Genomic DNA, 22554 nt, shown 5'->3' with positions numbered 1-22554 from the left:
TTATTGTATAAATAAGTGAAGACTATTTAGAGAAAAAAGATCTAAGTAAAACCAAGCAACCAAATGACTAATTAGTTTCTGTCTCTATTGACTGCGAATGTAAATTTGATCTAAAATAAAAGGAGTCCTGTGTTTAGGGAAGTTTTATAAGAAGCATGATTTGATTTGCTTCCATGAATGGTAGTAGTCTCAAAGTAAGTTGTTTTAATAGTTAGAACATCACTGAAACTCTTAGAGCTGTTTAAATTCTGAGATGCGACCTCTAAATTTTCACAAATATCTGGGTGAAATTATTAGGACTTTCTGGGAGCACATTTGATTTTGGGTTCCTGAGTTTAGGAACACTGGGGGCTTCAACCCTTCCAAATTGAAATGAACACTGCAGAGCATGTGGTTTTATATAATTTTTGATGTTCAAATTTAAGCAGAAGGTTACCAAAAATTAACACCAAATGACGCATTCAGTTTTACTACTGATTTTAATTTCAACTCTTAATATTTTAACTTGGGACAGTTTTCCCAATAACAACTAGACCTAGTTAAAAATAAAGTTGTAACTATTGAAAGTAATCATTTTCACTCTGAAGAGAATGTGGTAGATCCAGAAGGCAGTCGTAGAATTTTTGGCAGTATATCAGATTTATCTTGATGAAATATCTTCTAACAATTCTTATTTAACCACTGCAGACTTACCATCAGCTTCAGACACAACAACTTGATTTTCCTGATCATCTCAGTTTGTACACTCTATCCTAACTGTAATTATTTTGTATCATAATCAAGCAGCTCATAAGATTGCACTGGACAAATAGATCTGAATAAAATAGCTAGAATATTTGCTTCTGTTAAGCAAAATACTGGAATCAAGGCGACATTTGCACACACACACACAGAGTGTTTATCATATGAAAATTCTTTTCTCAGACCTGAGCCTTTTCTGGATCTCTACTTTATGTTAAAATAAGAATATGGCAAACTCTTCTAATGAACTTTGAAGTCTTTGATGGAGAGATGTCATAGCCACAAGTCTGTTTACCTCTCAACACCTGACTAATAAGAATGGGCGGGGAACCATGGCTCTCTGCAGCCATGGGAACAGCCTTGCAGTTATGGATGGCTTCCATCCCCCATCACGGGAAGGGGAATGACTGTGCTGGGAGCCAAGCACTGAGGGTTAGCAGAGAAACCTCATCTGAGAATAATTACTGAACACAGCCATGAGAGAAAGCAATGAGGTTCCCAGACACAGGAAACGGCAAGTCAGAAGGGGAGGTAGAGCTGGACAGCGTTCTGAAGTCTTTTCAGACAGCAACTTCCTCATAGCAAACAGAAAATTGGCTAATAAATTTATCACTCTGTCATTTTATATGTACATTTCTTCTTCAGAAAGCTAGTTAGCATGATGAATTTTTGCAATGTGTGTATGACTTTGCAATGCCAGAAAAATCAACCAATTTTCTATTCTCTAAAGAGCAAATAAAATCTTTTGTGAAACTGAGTGCTCATCTTGGTAGTTTGAGTCACTTGTAGGTTTAATATTTTAGTCAAAATCTCAATTACCACTGTGCTTAAAGAGTGAATATTGCACAGAAATCTTGGAAAGAGACTTCCGTTGGCCAAGCAGGGAGGAAATCAGTTAAACAGCACAATGTCTGAACCAGAGGGAAAGAACTTTGCCTCTAGAGGTGGAGCGGGGTGGGGACCACACTGCTCCTATATGGTGTTCTGTTTCCCATAAGTTTCTCTCTGATTTATGAACCCCAAGACATTCTGACTTGCAGGAAAAGGACAGAAATCAAATCCATTCAGTAAGCAAATCTGCTTTTAGGTCTGGAATTGCATGGGAGAAAAATATCATCGTAGAGTTAACTACAGTACATTTTCTTTTTTCACTCATTCGTAAACTAGTTTTTAAGCTGGGCAGAGGAGGTACAATGAGAGATGAGAATTGCTTTAAGAAACAGGCAGACAAGCAAGTGATCTGGGAGGCACAGTGGAGCCCGTCTTAAATGCTATGGTGGGGTTAGTAGAGGGTGCCATGGTCGTGCATGGGGAGGCAGCAACTCCATCTAGCTCTTGGACACTTGCCAGGCAGAGGCGCTTAGGCTGAGATCTGAAGGGCAAAGTGGAACCAGTCAGAAGAGGCCTGAGGGAAAGTTATTGGAGGTAGAAGGGTCTTCCCGATATTCTTGGATAAGCCAAGTCAGCTGGGGTAGGTAGAGGTGGAGGAAAACCACAGAGAGCCGGGTGCCTGGCATGGCAGCAGGGGCAGAGATGCCCAAAGGGAAAACGTCTAGCTGGGCTGTAGTACACCAGCAAGGGACAGACATCTGGATCAAAGGAGATGTTTTCTCTCTTAAAAATTTAGGGAATAGTTTCTATAGCTATCTTTATGATTATGGCACTATACTCGAGTACATGAGAAGGTCTGTTTTTATTTGCTTGATGGTGAAGTAAATGGGAACTAACATGCTTATAACATCACTTATGGGATTTGGTGGGTAATTTGGTGAACTTCCAAAAGAGTATGTGCAGATCACAGGTAGCATCTTCTGCCTTGTCTATTAGTGAAGAATTCCTTTGCTACATCACCATCGCCATCATCATCTTTGAATTTGAAGGTCACAAGGAAATCTGATTAGAGGTCCAATAGTAAAGGCCTCATCAAATCCAGTCATGCTACCAAGCATTAATGAACACCTACTTTGTGTGAGGGCTCCAATCTATAAGTCATGGCAGTTTACTTCTGAGACACAAATTGCCTTGGTAACTTGCTGTGTCAAGAAACGACTTTTGTATGGCTGCCCCCAAAGGAAGAGTTCTAGTGGGCTGAGATGCCAAAGGCAGCAGGAATATGGACGAAACTGGCTCTGGGTGAATGGTTCTGGCTTCCCCATTGCTCAGATCCTCTGCCAGGGCAGCATATTGGAAGTCTTGACTTTTCATTGCAAAATAACTCTGGTAATTTCATACAGAAACTGTATTTGTTTATTTTTTATTGTTCTCAGTAAGAGGTGGTTGGTTAGAGTGGGACAGAATTAGTAACTGATGGTCACTGGGCTCTGTGACTGTGGCTCTCACAGATGCACTTGGTGGTATAATCTGCAGCATCGGAGATTTCAACTCCCTGCTTCCAGAAATTCCTATGCCAAGCCATTGGACACAACTTCCGGCTTCTTCCGATGGCCATTATTCTCATCCTTTTTGCCCTATTTCTCTCCTGCATATATTTTCTCCCATTCTTGTTTTGTGTAAGAGATCAGCTACAGTGGTTTATGGGAACATCTGTGAGATGTTAAGAAACTTCTGGAAACTCTAGTGCAGGGTGGCCCACAGCTCATCCAGAGCCAAGCTTTGACCACATATGAACCTCACTTTTAGGGCTTCCACTCTATTATAAATTAAAAATCATCTCTGTATGGTCAATACTTTGACATAAATATAATCCCATGAGCCATGATAGAATAAAATAATTAAATTCTATATTTCTAATTAATATTACTATTTACTAATTAGGGATTACTTTTGTTCTCCAAACACAAAGACAATGTTTTAATTGTTTTGCCATTCTAACAAATGTAAATATTTTATGAACAGATTAATTCGTTTGCCCAGATGTTTGCATTTCTTGGGAATTTAGATTATTACACAATGCAGTTTTCTAACAAATTGAACCCATCTCCAAGTTAGGTTGTAAGCTTGGGTATGTGGGAGAGTCTGCTAGGTCCTATCCTTTTGTCCTGCCTGGTTTTTGTTAGTCTTCTCTTGCAATTAGTGATAGTATCTATTTTCTGAACAATTAAAAATTAGAGTTATCCTCTGATCAACTTAGTGGTAGCATTTCTTCAATATTACCATTTGCCAGGCCTCTATGTGTGAAGACCAAGAAGGCAGCTGGCATTCATCTGCTTTCTTTGGTTCCTTCTGCTCTACATTTTATATTCTCAGATTGTGTGATTTGGTGGTGTCACTCATACGTGAGTGTGTGTGGGAGTTTCTGTGTGTGAGAGGAGTTTCTCTTCATGCTTCGGTTGATTTCTTCTTAACGTCACATATGACTCCAGACATAACCCATTTTTTGATTAAGATCTGTAAATGCCTCAGCAGCAGTAGTTATTTGGGGACTACATCCAGCCTCCCCGAGAATGTTATTTAGGGCACAGAGTGTTCCTCAGGGGTGCCAATGGCATTCTGACAAGAGCTGAGCGCATGTTGGGAACTGGTAAGAAGCAGGTAAAGTGTGACTAGGGTGTGGGGGGCTCTGACTGCTGAACAGGGAGGCAGTGAGAGACAGGTGGGGGCCATTTCTGAGAGATATTGGAGCAAAGTTAAAGAGAGGTTGGAGGAAGAAACTCGGACGATATGGAGACCAATGAAGAAAATTCTGGGCTCGGTGCCATGGCTCAGGCCTATAATCCCAGCTACATGGGAGGTGGAGACTGGGAGTATCATGGTTTGAGGTCAGCCCAGGCAAAAAGTTAGGAGAACTCATCTCAACAGACAAATTGGGCATGTTGGGAAATATCTGTGATCTCAGCTATGGGAGAAGTGTAGGTAGGAGGATTGTAGTCGAGGCAAAAATGCGAGACTCTGCCTGAACAAAAGTAACTAAAGCAAAAAAATGCTGGGGGCATGGCTCAAGTAGTAAAGTGCCTGCCTAGCAAATAAGCTCAAGACTCTGAGTTCAATCCCAAGTACTGTGTCCTTCCCCTCCCCCGAAGAGAAACTTCTGGAAACTCGGGTGTGGAGTGACCCCTTCCATGCCTACAGACCACCCAGAGCCACTCAGCCGGGCTTCTCTGGTTCATAAGAGCTGAGAAAGAGCACACTGCTTTTCAGTTGTGCTTCCCATCACACTGAGTGATGAGATGGTTGCAGAACAGTCCCTTTCTAAGTGGGGAAGAAAGGGAACCCAGATTAACAGAGAGGACATTCCATCACACACTGTCCTCTTCTTGTGACACTACTACTGTTGACTCAGCAAGTGTAGCTCACTCTGTCCACCTCCACCCCCACTGACTGTGACATAAGGGACTCAGTGCCATACTCTCTGTCTGGACACACCTTACAATTGAGCACAAAACCAGTATGATTGCAAACACAACAATATGTGTGACATCAACTTTCTTTGAATAGCCTAGCAGACATGTTTCACCATTCTTTCAATTTAATTCTTTTAATTGGGGGGAAGATAGAGAACGCTCATGTGTCTGTCTTTTTAGTAGAATGTTCTCCAAGTCTTACAATACCAGGAAGGATTTCTCTCAACTGTTCTGCGTAGAAGTGAAAGAAACAGCAACATAATGATCTCTTGATCCAGAGACAAGGATGACAGAAGGACAGAAATAATCCCTAAATACTCTGGGCCTTTTGCCTCACTTCAGGGTTTCTCTTTTCTCCTCTGGAAGAAGACTGAGATGACTAAAGAATATTGTTTTAACCTAAAAAGTTTACGTTCTAAAATTAATGTTGGTTCAGTGGCTCATAATAACATGCAGAGAGACAGGAATCACACAACCATATTCCTGTGATGTAAATAAAAACCAAAAACATCATAGTCAAACTGTCCACATTATTTACCACCACAATAAAATACATGAAGTATGGGATTCCCCAAATGGAAGAACCATACGGTCAGAGACAGACCTGTTAATTTCTGGCCATTGCTCTATGAATGTAAAACATAGTTTTATTTTGGTTTTTAACAGATTTGGAAATATTCCAGATAATCTGACTGAAAAAGTCACAGTGGGACAAGTGTGGTGCCTCATGCCTGTAATTCTAGCTACTCAGGAGGCAGCGATCAGGAGGATGAAGGTTGGAAGCCAGCCCAGGCAAATAGTTAGCAAGACCCTGTCTTGAAAAAACCCATTGCATAAAGGGATGGTGGAGGGGCTCAAGTGGTAGAGTGCCTGTCTAGCAAGTGTGAGGCCCTGAATTCAAACCCTAGCACCACCAAATAAATAAGTAAATAGTCACTGTGGAACAGAAAAGAAGTTTAGTGTGGCGATTGTCAGTAGCACTTTAAAGAGACAAGCAGGGTTCCTTCCCAGAAACCTCCCACACTGAGAAACTTCTTTCCACACAGTCAGAGCTCTGTACTATGCTTCAGAGTGAACAGCAGCAGGAATTAGTAATTCAGAGATGGTTAATTATTGGCTTGAACAAAGTTAACTAGTTCAGTTGACTAGTGCCTGGATAGGAATAATCAGTGTTTTATACTCCACACCATGACTCTTGGTCAAAATTTGACTAAGAGCCATGTTAACATTTACAAATCTATCATTAAAAAGTGAGGTCATGAGAAAGCCAAGGGTTGAGTATACATGGTAACTCACAAATGAGAAATTAAGAGTTTGTAAAAGAAAAAAGTAAGTTCTGTAGCATATGCTAAACATTTAAAACTAATTACACATTTCCAACATTGCATCCATTCAATTCAAATAGAAAACATGTGAATTCATGTGGAAAGAAATGGTAAGTAATTTTTTTGAAAAATTCATTGTCTGATTTCTCTAATTTTGCAGACAGTATGTGCTATAATTTTGAAAGAATTTTGTGTATTACACTTAAAATTTTAATTGATGTTTTCATCTTTATTGCTAGACTACCTATTTTTCTGGTAGGCTAGTATAATTTTAGCACAGTTCAAGTACGTCTATTGGAAACTGACAATCTTCTTCCTAGAATTCAAAACTTGTCATTTAAAGTAGTATTCAGAATATTGACACCCACAATAGTTTTTTTCTATGGTTAGTCCAAGAAGAAGAAAAAAAGAAAAAAAAAAAAGGTTAAGAAAGGTGGTTTCTATAGGATTAATATAAAGACATTTCACAAAGTGTGGAATAAGTCATGCAATTTCATTTGAATTTTAGTACACTTAAATTCTTGCAGTAATCTCCCTTTCACAGTACTGTACTAAGTTTGGACTACGTCATTCTTTTTGGCTTTGGTTTGTTTTGGTTCCGAATCATCTCTAAAGCAAGGTGATTCCATGGTTGGAAAGTTATTGTCTCCCAGGGAGGCTATAACTTTTCTTATTTGTCTGGTCCTTGTTGCCTAATATAACGGTGGGCATCCAGTGGGCACGCACTAACTGCAAACTAAACAATAATGAAGTAGATATCAGAAGCCAAGGCCTATTTTCAATGGTTTTAGTTAGTAATACTTTGCCACAAGGTCAGTCCTGGCTTGCTATCAACATGGAGGCTGTTATCTCCATCACCCAGATAACTAAGAAAAGTCAGTGTGCCCTTTGGCCTCAGCCATGTGCCCAGACGAGTCAAAATAGGCACTTTCCTTTCACTGTGGCTATCTGCATTTTGAACAGCATGTCACTGAAACTGAGGACAGATTTACTTTCAGAACTTTGGGGATGCAGTAGTCCTCACCCTAGAAACTGAATCTCAGACAAATCCAGGGAACTTCTCCAAAATGTCCATCATCAAAGCAGCATGCCAAGCACTGGCATGAAACACCGTGACTTGGAAGTCATCCTGCAGCATTATTTTGTGAATCATTATGTGAGAAAATAAGTACAACGAACAATAAATAATCATATCTTAAAATGCACTGACTTTAAAGATAGCAGAAATAACTCAGCAAAAAGACAGCAAAATTTCAGAGGTCAGAAGGGTCTGCAGGGTCTCTCTCACTGTGGAATCAGAGCACTTGTTAAAATCTGCAGATGCATTGGTAGCTCCTTCCTACCTTAAATACATTGATGGGCAGGTCAATGACCACATAGATGAGGTCTCCCAGGGCGAGGCTGGCTATCAGCGCGTTAGGGCCGTTTCTCATGCATTTGTTCTGGTAAATGATCCTCAGCAGGGTTGCGTTGCCTACCATTCCCACGATGAAGATGGAGCAAGACATCACAGTGGTGATGTACTTGAAGGCTGAAGTCATCGTAGTCTGCTGGGGGCAATAGCTGTGCATTGAGCCATTGCTGGGCAGGGCCAGATCCGTGGGTCTATGAGTGGCGACAGGGAAATGGGGATCTGTCCCATGCAGAGTGGTGAAGTCATCCACCTGATTGCTCAGATTTGTGCTGTATCTCTCAGGGTTGTCACCTATGGCACAACCAACCAGTGCCAGCCAAAAGGACGCCCTGAGGCAACAGGCTGCCATCTTGGAGCAAATTTGAAGAACTATTTTATTGTGTTGCTTTTATAATTTTCTTTTTTACACCTGGAAAAGTAAAGGAGAACAAAGTATTTTTGTTACAAAATCCAGCAGTCAAAATGATTTTAGTTAATGACTACTTAGTGCTCTTATTAAAATGTAGAATATATTTGGTGATTAGATAAAATAGGTCTATATCAGGGGATCCCATGACAGAACAAAACTAGCAAAGCCAGAAGATCAGCAGGATGTGGTGACAGAGTCTGTAATTCTAATAGCTGGGGGCTGAGCAGGAGGATCTCAAGTTCCAGACCAGCTTGAGCTGCATGGTGAGACCATCTCAAAAACCAAAACCAAACCAGACCAAACCCAAAAAACAGCAATAAACAAAAAGAAAGAAAAAGAAAAAAAAGAGCAAATATTGGTTAGGGCAAGATTTCTCATCTGTCTCTGTCAGCTACACTTAAACCTAGATCATACTATGGATAAGCACATGTCAGTTTTCCTATAAAGCAGTAGCTTTTTTTCTTCACCCAAGCTGATGAGAACCTGAATTGTGAAAATCTTCCAGAGTTGAGATATAAAACTGAGTATAAGTTGCATAGTATTGAGGCATAAAATAAAATTGCTGAAATCTGTAAATAAAAATTCAATATTCAGGGCTGGGAGCATGACTCAAGTGGTAGAGTAACTCCTTAGCAAGTGTGAGGTCCTGAGTTCGAATCCCAGTACCACCAAGCAAAAAATTCAATATTCCAAAATATGTACTACTTTGCACATGGAAAATAATAACCTCAGGAGTGGAGTCCAGCTCAGGGAGCCATCAAAAGTGTTACAAATGTTCATTTAAAACTAGAACTCTGGTTAACACCATCAGTATATTTAATAATCTTCCTTTCAATCAAAAATGGGGCTGGGGATGTAGTTCAGTGATAGAGGGTTTGTCTTGCATGCATGAGGTCCTGGGTTCAATTTCTCACAGTGCCAACAGGCAAACGAAAATTATATGTAAAACTGATAAGACAAAAAATTTATTCTGAAAGCCCTGATGATTTGTGTGTAAAATCTACATCTTTTAACAGGAGTTTTTGGCTGTCCCATGTACTGGAAATTATCATATTTGTCATGAGTGCAGTGTGGGTGAGGGACATTCCCAGGCTAGTTGCACTGTTTGGTTTTCCAGGGGCTGACTGTCCCCTGCTCTCTGTTAAGCACCCTGTGTAGTTATGGCGACTGCGTGCCCAGCAGTCGCCATAACTGAATACTTGCTCTGCGTATTGTCTTCTAACCATGTGAGGGTCCTGGGAGGTAAATCAGGTTCCCTTAGGAAGACCGGGAAACAGACGAGGGCAGTCTAAGTAGTTTGCCTAAGTCACATATGGTGGCAATGCTGCAATTCCTTTCTTCCTTCTTTCCTTTCTTCCTCTCTGTCTCTCTCTTTTTGTTTTTCAGCAGTACTGGGACTTGAACTTAGGGCTAGGAAGCGCTTTACCATTTGAGCCACACCCCCCCAGCCCTTTTTGCTTTAGTTTACTTACTTTTTAGATAGGGTCTCATGCTTTTTGATCAGGGCTGGCCTTCCATTTACACTTCCAGTGTAGCTGAGATTGCACATGTGACCCACCATGCCTGGCTTGTTAGCTGAGATGGGGGGGCGGGGTGTCTCATTTTCCCCTGCAGGCTGGCCTGGAATCAGGATTATCTTGATCTCTGCCTCCCAAGTAGTTGGGATTATAGATGTAAGCCACCGAACCTAGCCACAACACGATAATTCTAAGGCAGCTGAGTCCAACTCTGAGCCAGAGCTCTTAACCACTAGGCTATCCTCCTTTATTTATAGCTACAACATCTTAAAGAAGTTTCCAGAGTTTAGATGAAGCAACAGCCTTCATCTGGGAAGGGTGCGTAGACATTTTCAAAAGGCCACTTGGTGATTTTTCTACTCACTTGTAAAAAGCAAGTGGTCTTCCTTGTCCAGCAATCTAGATTTCTCATTTATTACAGAAAGATAAGACACTGGGGAAATGAGGAAGGTTGGTGGCGACAGTATAACCAGGCAAAGGTAAATAAAGTGCTCCTCTCATTTCAATATCTTGCACATTTCCTTTTTCTGAGGGCTTTCATTAATCTTTAAACGATGACCAGTGACATAGACACCTAGGTCTTAATTTCATTTTTAAACATTTGTGTCCTTTTTCCGAGTCTGTTCAAGGTAGCTATTGATCACTTTTAGGAAGTTTGATAGCTGGCATGGGAAATCACCAAACTTAGAATTAGTCAGTATGTGTACAGAATAAGAAAGACAGAAGTTGTACAGAAGGTGTAAGTTTTTAAATGCCTTCTCTTGAGACTTCCCCCAGCATCCAGAAACAACAACAGCTTTTTCCATCCAGTACCTTATATATAAATCTATTAATCTGTCTTGAGCTTTATAACTGGAGGCAGGCAGGAGCAATATCCCCATTTGACTAGAGAGAAACTGAGTCTTGAAGAAGTGCTAGCTGGACGCAAGTGTCTCACGCCTGTCATCCTAGCTACTTGAGAGGCTGAGATCTAGGAGAATCGTGGATCGAGACTGGCCCAGGCAAATAGTTCTCGAGACCCCATCTCCAAACAATGGGAGAAAAATGGGCTGGAGATGTAGCTCAAGCAATAGTGCTCCAGCTTTGCAACCACAAAGCCCCGAGTACAAACCCCAGTCCCACCCAACAACAACAACAACAACAACAAAGAGTCTTGGTTATGTCAAGATTTCATAACCAAGAAGTGGCAAGGCCATTATTGTACCTTACAACCTGGTTACAGGCCTTCACTTACTCTAATTAGATGATAAAAACAAAATCAGTTCTTCAAAGGTAGGACGGGCCTTGTCCCTGTCAGGTCAGCCTCACCTTACTGATAAGGAATTTGCAGTGTTTCCTGACTCTTACAGTCTGAATATCTCCATTCCAAAGTGGAAGCCAGGATAAGGCTTAACACCATCCTCCTCTGTGGATCACAAAGAGGGCAGAAAAGAAATTCTTCAATATCTTGTGCCTTTTCAGTGACTAAAGACTTCCAGTTCTCCAACTGGAATGGAATATTCAGTAATAGTTTTCTTAAAAATGAAAGAGGCCTGTTCCAGAAACGGAACATCCCTGTCCACTCGAATGAGCTAGGAGGGTGTTTTGTGAACTGACCTGGCTACCATGGGGTTGTGCCACTCGTCAAACGCCCCCCAAGTTGCTTTGAACATGAGTGTGCTGGTTTGCTTGGTCAAGGCCAAGACTGTGAGTTCTTATCATGGTGTGAGCCAACCATCGTTAAAACCACATTCCTCCCGTCCAACAATGACAGGACCATAGAAATCTCTTGTGATGATACCTCTGTCAGTTTTCTACACACGTTAAGCTGCAAATCTACCAGACATTTGTCAAAGGCATGTGGAGACCATATTGTTATTGAGGGAAAAAAATACAAAATCCAATGAAAGAATGGCTCAAATGTTTGTTCTTCTATAGCTCACACCCATGCGTGGAAGTCAAACTGGCCTTGAATGGTCAGTTCAGTCAAGTCACAGCGCTGGTGAGACACCTCAGGGTGGGGGCTGGAAGACATGCCTATAGACACAGCACTCTTTCCTTTGAGCTCCAAGAGTTTCAGAAAGAGCAAAAGCTATTATCAAGGAAGAGGACTGAATCCTTACGCTTTGCTTTAAGCATTTAAGATAGGGGACTCAGAGGAATAAAGTTCACCTGCAATCAGTAATTTGGAAATTCCAACCTTGGAAAATAGTATGAATGTAGACCAGGTAATTTACATAAAATGACTGCCAAGGTGTGTCTCAATTAGCTAACACTTAAAAAAGGGGAGGTGTGTGTGTAGAACCATAAACAATTACAAGTAGAGAAAAAAACTTTTTCTTACAACTTCTCTGTGGTTTTGCTCTCTGGGTAGGGAATGAGCCACTCCTTGGTGGCATCACCTGACTTTAATGTGCCTACCCGCAGGTCTATCAGGGAAAGCCACTAGGGCAGGGGTAAACAGAGAGTGATAATCGAAAACCAGCCTTATTTTCTGCATCTGAAACTCAACAAGTGCCCTTTAAAGGAATGCTCAGAACTCGACGCCCAGACCTCACACAGGCCGCTTTCCAAAAACGTTTGCAAACGTTGGGTTCTCCCAAAGACATGGGTTCCGCACACCAAGCGCCCTTGGCTACCCTTGGCATAGCCAGGGTGTGTGGGAAAAAGCAAGGGCGGAAAGGCTGCAGGGCCAACTTCCCAAGGACGCTTTGGGGCAAGCCACAAAGATCCTGCGTGCCTGGAATTTAAGGGACCCCAGGGAGACCTGCTGGGCCTCCTTTTCCTAAGACTCCACGTCCCGCCGGGGAAGTGAAGTGCTTCTTCAGCTCTCCAAACTCCTCGGTTCCCGAGCGCACGGCTCCGGGTAGGCGCCCTCCCCGCAGGAGCCTCGGGCAGGTGGGTGCCAGCTCCAGGCGGCGGTGGCCCGAGCTGCGGGACTCAGCCAGAGGGTCCCCGCTGCTCCCAGATCCCATCCTGCCCCAGACCCCAGAAGGAAAGATTTGTACCGACCGTGGAGTTGCGGGCGCAGACAGTCTCCGGGTGCGCGCGGCGCCGGGGCCAGACGGAGCCGAAGCCGGAGCCCCCGCGAGTGGTGGCAGGAGAGTGGCCGCGGGTCCCCACTGCGGGAAACGTCCCGGACAGGGAACGTCTTCCCTGGGAGGTGTCGCCGAGCCCCCAGCTTCTGGCGATGACCCACGCGATGAATGGAGCCTCCCCGGCTCCTCTCCGCGGTCGCCCAGCAGAGGGACGAGTGTGCGCGGCCAGGGTTCGCAGGGAAAGCAAACTCCGCAGGAACCCGCCTCCTGCCTTCCTCCGCTCGGCTTCTCCTCCCTGAGCTCCCTGCCGTCCACTCCACTCCAGACCCGTCTCGACCCGATCCGATCCGATCCGATGCAATCCGATCCTCCCAGTCCTCCCGGGACGGAGTCACTGAAGAGCTCACAGCGGCCGCCCCCTCCAGGCCCCTAAGGACCCGGGACTTTAACTGTTTCCTTCCTGACCTGAAGCCAGGAGTGGGCCCGGAGGGAGGGCACAGCTGAACTCAAGTTCTGAAAGGCTCTGGGGAAAACTCGTGCCCGTGTCCCCTGTCCCCAAGGATGTCCTCTGTCCCCTGCCCCCTTCGTGGGGCCTGTGGACCTCCTCTTCAGTTTTCAGGAAGTTAGGCAGCCCAAGTGGACGGCAGGTTACTGGATGAGTTCAGGCTGTTTGTCTTCCTTTTCTTGAAACCAGCCCCAAAGACCACGCACCTCTCTAGCCCTGTGCAAAGAAGGAGCCTGAGTCTGGAAGGTTCAAGATGTGGGTGAGGCCTCCAGAGAGTTGAAGGGGGATGCAGACCCCGCCCAAGGGGTTCTTTGTCACAGCAGGAAGAGTTTCCTAAGCTGAGGGTGGAAGGGGAGAAGAGGGGCAACTGTTAACTTGTGAGGAAACACTTGGGGGTCCTCAGGGAAGGCCTGCCTGGAGTCCTGCTGAGTGCTCGTGTCTACGTGGAAATGTGAAGCTGGATCTCGGTCACATCGTATCACAGGCTGTTCTTGTTATCTAGTGCAGCTCAACAAGTCACTGTGAAACATCAGGGCTCACAGCCAGTCCCTGACTTTGGGCACAGCTTGTGTGGGACGGTTCAGTTTTGCCCCTGGGACTGGAGCCTACACTTCAGGATAGTTCATTGCTTGGTGTCGTGTGTGAGTTCTTCCTCCGTGCGCCTCTCCACGAGAAAGTAGTTCGGGCTTCCTTAGAGTGTAGTGACTAGGTTCCAGGAATGAGTGTCCCAAGAGACAGGAAGTAGAACCTACCATTTCCTAAGGCCCGGGTGCAGAAACGGGCACAGTGGCACTTGTGTTCAGTTCTGTTAGTCAAGCAGGCAAAGACCCCAGACTCAAGGTGAGAGCGGACAGACCCTGGCTGTCAATGTGAGGAGTGTCAAGGAATTTGGGGACCGTTTTGTAAAGCCATCAAAGAGATCAACAGAATAATAGCACTGTATGGGCCTGAATAGTCATTTAGTTCTGTTAGTGCATGTATTAAGCTGTGCCTGTCTCTGTTCTATCAATAGTTTCTTCACAAAGAAGAGTTAACCACCCAGAATAACAAATAGTTTTTATAACTGCCATAGTTTGCATTAAAAAAGGGTGACCCTCTGGGTACATGGCTTAGCAAGCTGACAATATTTTCCGGGAAGAAAAGGGTTGCAGCCTTCTCCCAAGAGAGGCAGCTCACAACTTGGCATGTGAGACATACTGGATCTCAGCTCTTCTCATCCTGTGACCAGACACACTTGTACAGGGTACAGCCTACAAAACAGAACATGTCCGTCTGTCCAGTCCTGGTTAGAATGTACCACTAGCTCTGATAGTGCAACTACTGTGAAAAAACAATATGGCAGTTCTGAAAAACCTTAGCATAAAATTACTATGGGATCTAGCAGTTCCACTTCTGAGTATATATCTAAAATATAGTTTTAGATATATAGGGTTTGGGCTGATGGAGTGGCTCAAGTAGTAGAGTGCCTGCTTAGCCAGCATGAGGCCCTGAGTTCAAACACCAGTGGCACAAAAAAAGTTAAACAAAGTTAAAATATTTAAATAAAGTTAAGATATTTGTACATGCATAGTTACAGCAGCAGTTTTCACAATAGCACAGGCAGAAACACCCAAAATGTTCATTGATGAGTGAATGCGTAAACAAAATGGCATATATACCCAGCGAAATAGTACTCAGTCTTAAAAGAGAATGAAATTCTGCTGGAGATGTAGCTGAGTAGTAGAGTGCATGCCTACCAGGCACAAAGTCCCAAGTCCCTTCCCCAGCACTGAAAAACAGATGAGATTCTGATACATGCTACAGCATGGATGAACTTTGAAGACCAGACACAAAAGCACACGTTGTTTTCAAAAGAGTAAAATCACAATTTAAAGATCATAATTGACTTTATTTCTGATTCTAAAATTGAGCAACCTTTCCATGGGAACAAGTGTTCCCATGGGCTGAGCAGAAGAGGTTGGTTTTATGGACAGAGAAAGGCTGGAGAAAGCAGAAACAGAGCAAAGAGTGGACTGGTTATTTCAACGTTACTTTCCTTATAATGCCAGGACAGGGAGACAGAAAAATAACTGATTGACTAATGGGTGCTTTATTGTGCCTGTTTTTGTGTAAGAGTTAGGACAGAGGGACTTCCCGTTGTCATACCAATTAAACTGGCCTGTTTGGGGAACTTGATTGTTCTCGCTGATCTGATTTTCTCAGAAGGTCAGACAAATAGCATAGGTTCAGGTTGGTGACATGAACTTTGTCACAAGTGACTCCATTTTGAGTTCAGCTTGGTCTGTTTAGAAGCTTAGTCCAAAACAATGGCCTTTTGTATTTTTGTGGGGGAGGGAGGAGCAGTATTGGGATTTGAACTCAGGGCTTCACACCTGGTAGGCAGGCACTCTACCACTTGACCACACCTCCAGCTCTTTTTACTCTGGTTATTTTGGAGATAGGGTCTCACTTTTTGTCCAGGTCAGCCTGGACCTATCCTCTTATTTTATGGTTCCTGCTGTCTCTGGGATGACAGGTGTGTACCACCATACCCAGCTTTTTTCTTTTGAGATGGGACCTGGCAAACTCCCGGCCCTCTCAAGTGGCCTCTAACCATGATCCTCCAGAACTCAGCCTCCCGAGTAGCTAGGATTACAGGAGCTAGTAGTGTCCAGCTCATTCTGTACTCTTTTTTTTTTGCAGCACTGGGATTTGAACTCAGGGCCTCACACTTGCTAGGCAGGAGCTCTACCATGCGAGTCATATTTAACAGTATGATTCTACTTAGATGAGAGACCTAGAATAGTTAGATAGCAGACAAGTGATTACTGGCGGCGTGGAGAACAGGGACTTACTGTGTAACATGTTTAAGAATTTTAGTTTGGAGTTATAAGAAAGTTCTGGAGGCGGAGGGTGGTGAGGTTTGCCTACAGTTGAATATACTTAATGTCAATAAATTGGGCACTTAAAAGGGTTGAGTAATAAATTCACATTAAGTGTATTTTACCATAATAAAAAAATGTCTCCCTGACATCAAGGTGAAATCTGCCTCCCTATGTTACCTGTTGACCCATCCTCTATGTTCATAAAATTGGTTATAGCCTCTTCTCAGGAGGATCAAATGTAAATAAATGTGTTTGTGTGACTCACCAGTTACACCTGCCTTGTAAGAGATGGAGGCTGCCTCATTCTAGGTGAGCACGACATTCAACATGCCTTCATGTTGGAGATTTGTCTCATCTTCTCTGCTTTACTTTGGGGAGAATGACTGCAGTGGACTCAAAGCAGTTCTTGGTCAAGTTAACGTCCTCTTCAGTAAGCCCTCTCCCCATAGCCAAGACGGAATGTCCTTGCCCTGCCTCCGTACTCCTTGCTTTGTACTTCCAAAGAGTGTGCAATTAATACATTTGACTAGGTTTTCCAACTTGACTTCCAAAGGCTGTTTCTTTCCCCTATACGCTGGGGGTGGGGGTGGGAGAGGGTGGCACAGATTTGCAGGTTTTCTGGGTCTCTGAGAAACTTTCTCGATCACACTTGACTTCGGGTTCAAGAAGCTCGAGGGGGCATTTCTGTAATGATATTGACAGTGACTTCCCTCAGAAGCACATCACACTGATTTCATGAGCAATAATTGCTCCAGATTAAGGAACACTCAAGCTAGCACTTAAAAGCCAACATTTCATGTGTCTATGGGGCAAACGCTTTTGTGAATTTCAGTTTCTTGACTCAGATTTGCAAATCATTTCACGATTGCTAAGTCCCCAAATCCTCAAACTTGAAATGCAATACAAGTCTAAGTCTCGCAGCATTTTCTAGGAAAGCTGTGTGCATTTTTGAACTCTTTGGGGGAGGTAAAGCAAAAAGGACCCAGAGAAGGGCCACACAATAAAGACAGGGTGGAAAGGTGGCTGTGAGAGGAGACGCAAAGCATGGGGGGAGTGACCTTCAGAGACATGAGACCTAAGACTGTCACTGCAGCCTTGGTACTGGGCAGTATGGTAGCCAAGACTGTTGGCAGTGAACACATTGGTCTGAAGATGAAAAAACAGGCCATGTGAGTTGAAGGTCCATTTTTTTTTGGTGGGACTGGGATATGAACTCAGGACTTCATGCTTTGCTCTATCACTTGACTCACACCTCCGGTCCATTTTGCCTTGTTATTGTGGAGATGGGGGTCTTGTGAACTATTAGCACAAGTTGGTCTCAAACCACGTTCCTTCTGATCTCAGTCTCCTAAGCATCTAGGATTACAAGCATGAGCCACCGACACCTAGCTAAGATCCATCTTTAATTAAAATAGGCTATAGAACTGGAGGTGTGCCTCAAGAGCTCCTGCCTAGCAAGTGTAAAGCCCTGGATTCAAACCTCAGACCCAGCAAAAAAGAAAAACAAACTAAAAACCAAACTGGCTGTAGGCAGGCTTTATTTATTTATTTATTTTGTATTTTTGACCTTCATTTTTTATTTAAATATAATAATCTTTTAAGAGAATAAACCAAATCAAAACAAATTGACAACAAAACTCTATACAGCAAATACTTTACATAAATGTAAACCTGTATGTCCACTTTCTAATTTAGCATAAATTGGGCACAAGATTTTAAAAATTATTATAGAATGACACAATAACTGAAGACAGAAGTAACAGGAGCAACAAACCCCCCCCCCCCCCACATTTCATAACACTTCTGTTGATTTTGTTTTCCAATTTACTGGTTAAGTGCTGAATTTCAGAAACACTGTGTTCCTTACTGAATGGAAGCCTCCAGTTTGGCTGTACCTAATGCATATCCACAAAGCAGACAGATAATTCTCTTTCAAAATAATGTCATAAGTACATCATTCACCCACATGCACACACACTTGAGACAGAAGGAAATGCAGGTAACGCCTGAATGACTGAGGATCAGGGACACACGCCCCAGTCCCACAACAGAAAATCCATATTTAACTTCTGTAAAAAGTTATTTAAGACCTTCATTAACAGATGCCTGCAGTTTGTTGACTCTTTTTTTTTTATTTAAAAAAATCAAATTATAAGTTAAAAATCTCAACTTGACCAGATAGGACACAATTTAAAACCTTTGAAAGTATATTAAAAAGGTTTATTACCAAAAAATGTACCTGTTTAGATAAAAATAATGCAAGTAATTTAGTTACCTGGTCAATGTGCCAAAAGCAAGCATTTAAAGACTTCAGCTACAATCATTTATTCATTCTTATCGCTGGCATTTCATACCTGCTTCTTGTTGGGTGACTAGGTGACAGTGGAGATGCTAAGCTGGTCCTAAGGCCTGGAGACTGGGTGGGTTCTCAGCTGCTGATGCTCCTGTCTTCACCCTCCGTGGGGTCTGTCATGACTGAAGTTGTTTCAGTATGGTTGCTGAGGTGGCTGCTGCCTTTGGATCTCTTGGTTTTCCTCATCCTTTGCCTTGTTGTACATCTGGGTTGTCTTTGGTGAGAGAGGAGGGCCCTCTGAAATCGCCCTCAACAACCACACATATCTTCTATCTGCTGGTCCACCTGGTTCTCTTGCTCCCTGGGTGCCAGCACCCATCACTTCTCCCTGCACAGGTCGCTCGGAATACTGTGGTCATGCTCATTGGCTCTCTGTATGTAGTAAGTAGAAATCTTCACCTATAGTAGGACCAGCTCAGATCCCTCCTTCTTTCCCCCAACTCCCCATTGTGGTAACTCCTTGGGGGTTTGTGTGGAGGACCTCTAGGATCCTGATAGTGTCAGTAATGGCTACAGGCTGCTGCACAGTTACTGCCTTGAGCTGGGGCTCTACTAGGCCTGTCACATTTGCTGGCTCTGTAACCCTTTACTCCTTCAGCACATCAGTGCACCCCACAATCCCTCCATTTCCTACACCATTTGGGACTTTTTAGGGTTCTTTATGGTGTAAGCATATCTTCACTGATGTCTTTCCTGTTGAAGAAACCATGTCTGTTTCTTATATTGAACCATTTTACTATTCCCCAAACCTTTCTGTGATGATGTGGCCCTGATGTGGGCAGGTGCCACCACCATAAGGCCACTTGGGTCACTGCTCCCTGACTTCAGTGTCTGCAGTGCTGAGGACAGGGCCCGCAAGACCAGGGCTGGGTTTTGGTCTTGCTGCTAGGTGGTGACTGGGGAGGTGGCTGGGGCTGACCCAGGATGTGATAGCAACTCAGGGGTGAGAGTCCACTCTTCTCCTGTTGCCAACCAAACTCTAACTTTTGACTCCCAGTCACTCAACTATGAATAGCCTGCTGTTGACTGCAAGTCCAATAGGTAATAAAAACGATTGATTCGCTTGTATTTTATATGGCATGTGTGTTAAATATGGTGAAAACTGTGAGAACCAATAGAGATTAATGTACTATTAACTTATGCTAACACTAATATACTATCAAACTCATGCTAATTCTTTTAAAAAAAGAAGGTTTAATTTTATTAAGTGTAAAAATATTGTTTTGTATATGTAAAGAATGGTCTTATATTTTAGAGATTCTTTTAGGGGGAGATATAATTTCCTTTTCACTACTAAAGTATAAATGAAAACATGAGTTTTTTTAAAGAATGAAAGGTATAAAGAAATACAATGGTGGAAAGGACAGGCACTGGATAGACATTCCATTCCAAAAGGGAGAACTTGGAAGGACCAGAGAGCTATTCAGTTGCAAATATGAGCTATTCTTCAAGGAAAGGGAAAATCACCAGGAAGGTGACACAGAAATCATTCATCAGAGCTGCTATTTGTCCCCATAGCCCGGGGGAGGGGGTGAAATGTTTCGGTTTCAAAGGGATGGGATTGCCTTTGGCATTCAGCAAGCCCCAATGACATCCCCACTGCCTCAGGGGCAGTGTCACCCGAAGAGCTGTGCCATGACACCACCACGCTCCAGTGGGCCAGGAGGTCAGAGTATCAAACCAAAGATGCCATTCTCCAGCCTAAGGTCTAGTGAATTTTCCTTGCTAGATTTTGGACTGGCCTAGGACTTGTCACCCCATCCTTTTCTCTTCTTTGGAATGTGAATACCTATCTTAGGCCTGTCCACTATCATTTTTTTTTCTTTTTTTACAGTACTGGTATTTGAACTCAGGGCCTACACCTTGAGCCAATCCACCAGCCCTTTTTTGTGATTTGCTAAGGCTGACTTTGAACATGATCCACCTGATCTCTCCTTCATGGCCGCTATCATATTTTGGAAGCACGTAGCTTGTTTGGTTTCTTAGGTTCATGGCAGGAAAGGAATTTGGTTTCAGCAAGAGTTGTGCCTCCAGTCTCACTCATGTCTGATTAAAATGATCTGTAGACCTGAAAGATCCTTTATAAATAATAATAATAATAAACCCTTTAGTTTTACTGCTTATGAATGTGGTGCTGAGTGCGTTGATATGTAACTTCATGCAATTATTATAACAGCTTTGAAAAGGAAGAACTTTTTGACCCCATCTTACATAGCAAAAGGCTTAGAAAGGCTAGGTTATATACCTAGTGCTATAATTTGAACATGTCACCTTCGGAATTAGTGTTGAAATTTGATCCCCACTGTGGTGGTATTAGAAAATGTGGTCTTTGGGGGAAGGGATTAGCACTCTTATAAGAGATTGGAGGGAACTGGCCCCTTTTAAGTCTTTACATCCTTCTGCCATGTGAAGACATAGTATTCATTACCTCTGGAGGATGCAGCAACAGGCACCATCTTGGACGCAGTGAGCAGCCCTCACTCAACACCCATGCCTGCCCTCAAGTGCCTTGAATTTGGACTTCCCACCCTCCAGAGCTGTGAGAACTAGATCTCTGCTACTTATAAATTGTCCAGTCCTAGGTATCATTTTGTTACAGCAGCACAAATGGACTATGACGCAGTCAGTAGCTGACATGTGGGAACTATCTTTTTGAGCTGGAGTGAACTCCAGCTCTCCAGTGTAAGTGGCAGAGGTTTCCTCGTGGTAGCAATGGCTGCCTAGTAATTTAGATTTGCCAGTTTCTGGTAACCAACAGTCTATTAACAAAACATCATGGAAAGTTACTCTTCTTGTAGGTTCTCCAGTCACAGTAAATTTTTCCTGGTGTCGCATTTCATCGACTTCTGCACTGTGTTTATCCTTAGTGTTCTTTTCCCCATTGCCTACTGCTGCTTCTTTGGTTTTAGGGAAATTTCATGTTTATTCTGTTAATTTATTTTCCTTCATTTTTGTGGGAGCATTCAGTAATTTGAGACTCGTTTGAATGTTTAAAATCTTACCGTCGTAATGGCAGTTAATTCTTTAAGCAGCAAGCAACAACAGACGGTCTACATTCTTCTCCTATATAAATATAACAGAACATTGGATCTGTGGCTGGCTGAAAGGCTTTATTGTAAAATTAATTGCTCCACTACAATTAATAGAAGCGATAAGAAGTTTTGTCTAGACATACAGAAAATGGAATCCAACCAAAACACTGTACATTTAAAAAAATCCTGTTGATGTATGTTTTGCCATTATAGGTGACACTCATGGCAGTTAAAGTGATGAGAGCACATCCAGAGTAAGGCCAGACACGGGTCTGAGCCTCACAGAACCCATTGCAGTTGACCTTGACATTGTTCTAGAGCAGGGATTAAAAACCTTTTCTCTAACGCCTCCAGTCTCATTCTAACGGGTCAGATATTGAATATTTTTATCTTTAAAGGCCATATGGTCTCTGTCTCAACTACTCAGCTTTGTCCTTGAAGCTCAAAAACCTCGAGGACCATGGAAGTAAATGAGTGGAGCTGCTTTCATGATACTTTATTTATAATGACAGGTGACAGATTAGGTTTGACCCTTGTGCTGTAGTTTGAAGACACGCAAAAGATAGCATCAAATATTAGTAGGCAGGCTTGCAGATAGATAACCCTATCTAAGGAAAATCAAAAACCATTTTTTATTTTTTCCTTTGTGCTTTCTCTGGGGGTGTTGGCTGTGGTAGTGAATTCTCATCTTGCCAAAATTATTGCATGAATAATGCATGAGTACATTGTCATCTTAAACAATCATAAGTTATGTGTAATTATAAATTAAATATTGTTGCTGAGAGAGCTTCCAAAGTGCGGAAATGTATGAAAGAGACTTTTAACCACATTCTTCTATTCTGTTCCTTTTCCTAGAAGTCTTTGTTTTTTAACCAGTTAGTGTTTATTTTCCCCACCCAGTTTCCAGTTCTTTATAAGCGTATACAAAGTATAAACCATACACTTCTTCTGTTTTCTTATTATTTATTTAACATGAATGGATTGTATGACACCTATAGTATGTGATTTGTTTCTCCATACAACTGCCTATCTTAGCAATTTTTTTTTATGTCAAATATACAGAATTCTATGAAGCA

General features: G+C 42.7%; 1 protein-coding gene across 3 annotated transcripts in view; it reads right to left on the bottom strand.

Moving 5' to 3' along the window:
- Positions 1-12836, bottom strand: part of Ednra (endothelin receptor type A) — a 56042-nt gene extending 43206 nt beyond the window's left edge. The window contains exons 1-3 of one of the 3 annotated variants that reach the window (XM_074041249.1): positions 12699-12836; positions 11016-11112; positions 7711-8190 (exon numbers count right to left, since the gene is read on the bottom strand). In XM_074041249.1, coding sequence (XP_073897350.1) covers positions 7711-8130 — 420 coding nt within the window. In that variant the 5' untranslated portion in view covers positions 8131-8190; positions 11016-11112; positions 12699-12836. Of the gene's footprint in view, positions 1-7710; positions 8191-10941; positions 10961-11015; positions 11113-12698 lie in introns of those variants that run through there. The other 2 variants (XM_020181370.2, XM_074041251.1) reach the window with 2 other exon arrangements.
- Between the last annotated feature and the right edge of the window lie 9718 nt (positions 12837-22554).

The sequence above is a fragment of the Castor canadensis genome, chromosome 9 (genome assembly GCF_047511655.1).
Source record: "Castor canadensis chromosome 9, mCasCan1.hap1v2, whole genome shotgun sequence".
Taxonomy (NCBI): domain Eukaryota; kingdom Metazoa; phylum Chordata; class Mammalia; order Rodentia; family Castoridae; genus Castor; species Castor canadensis.
Note: the sequence above shows the minus strand (reverse complement) of the source record. Positions and strands in the feature narration are given on the sequence as shown.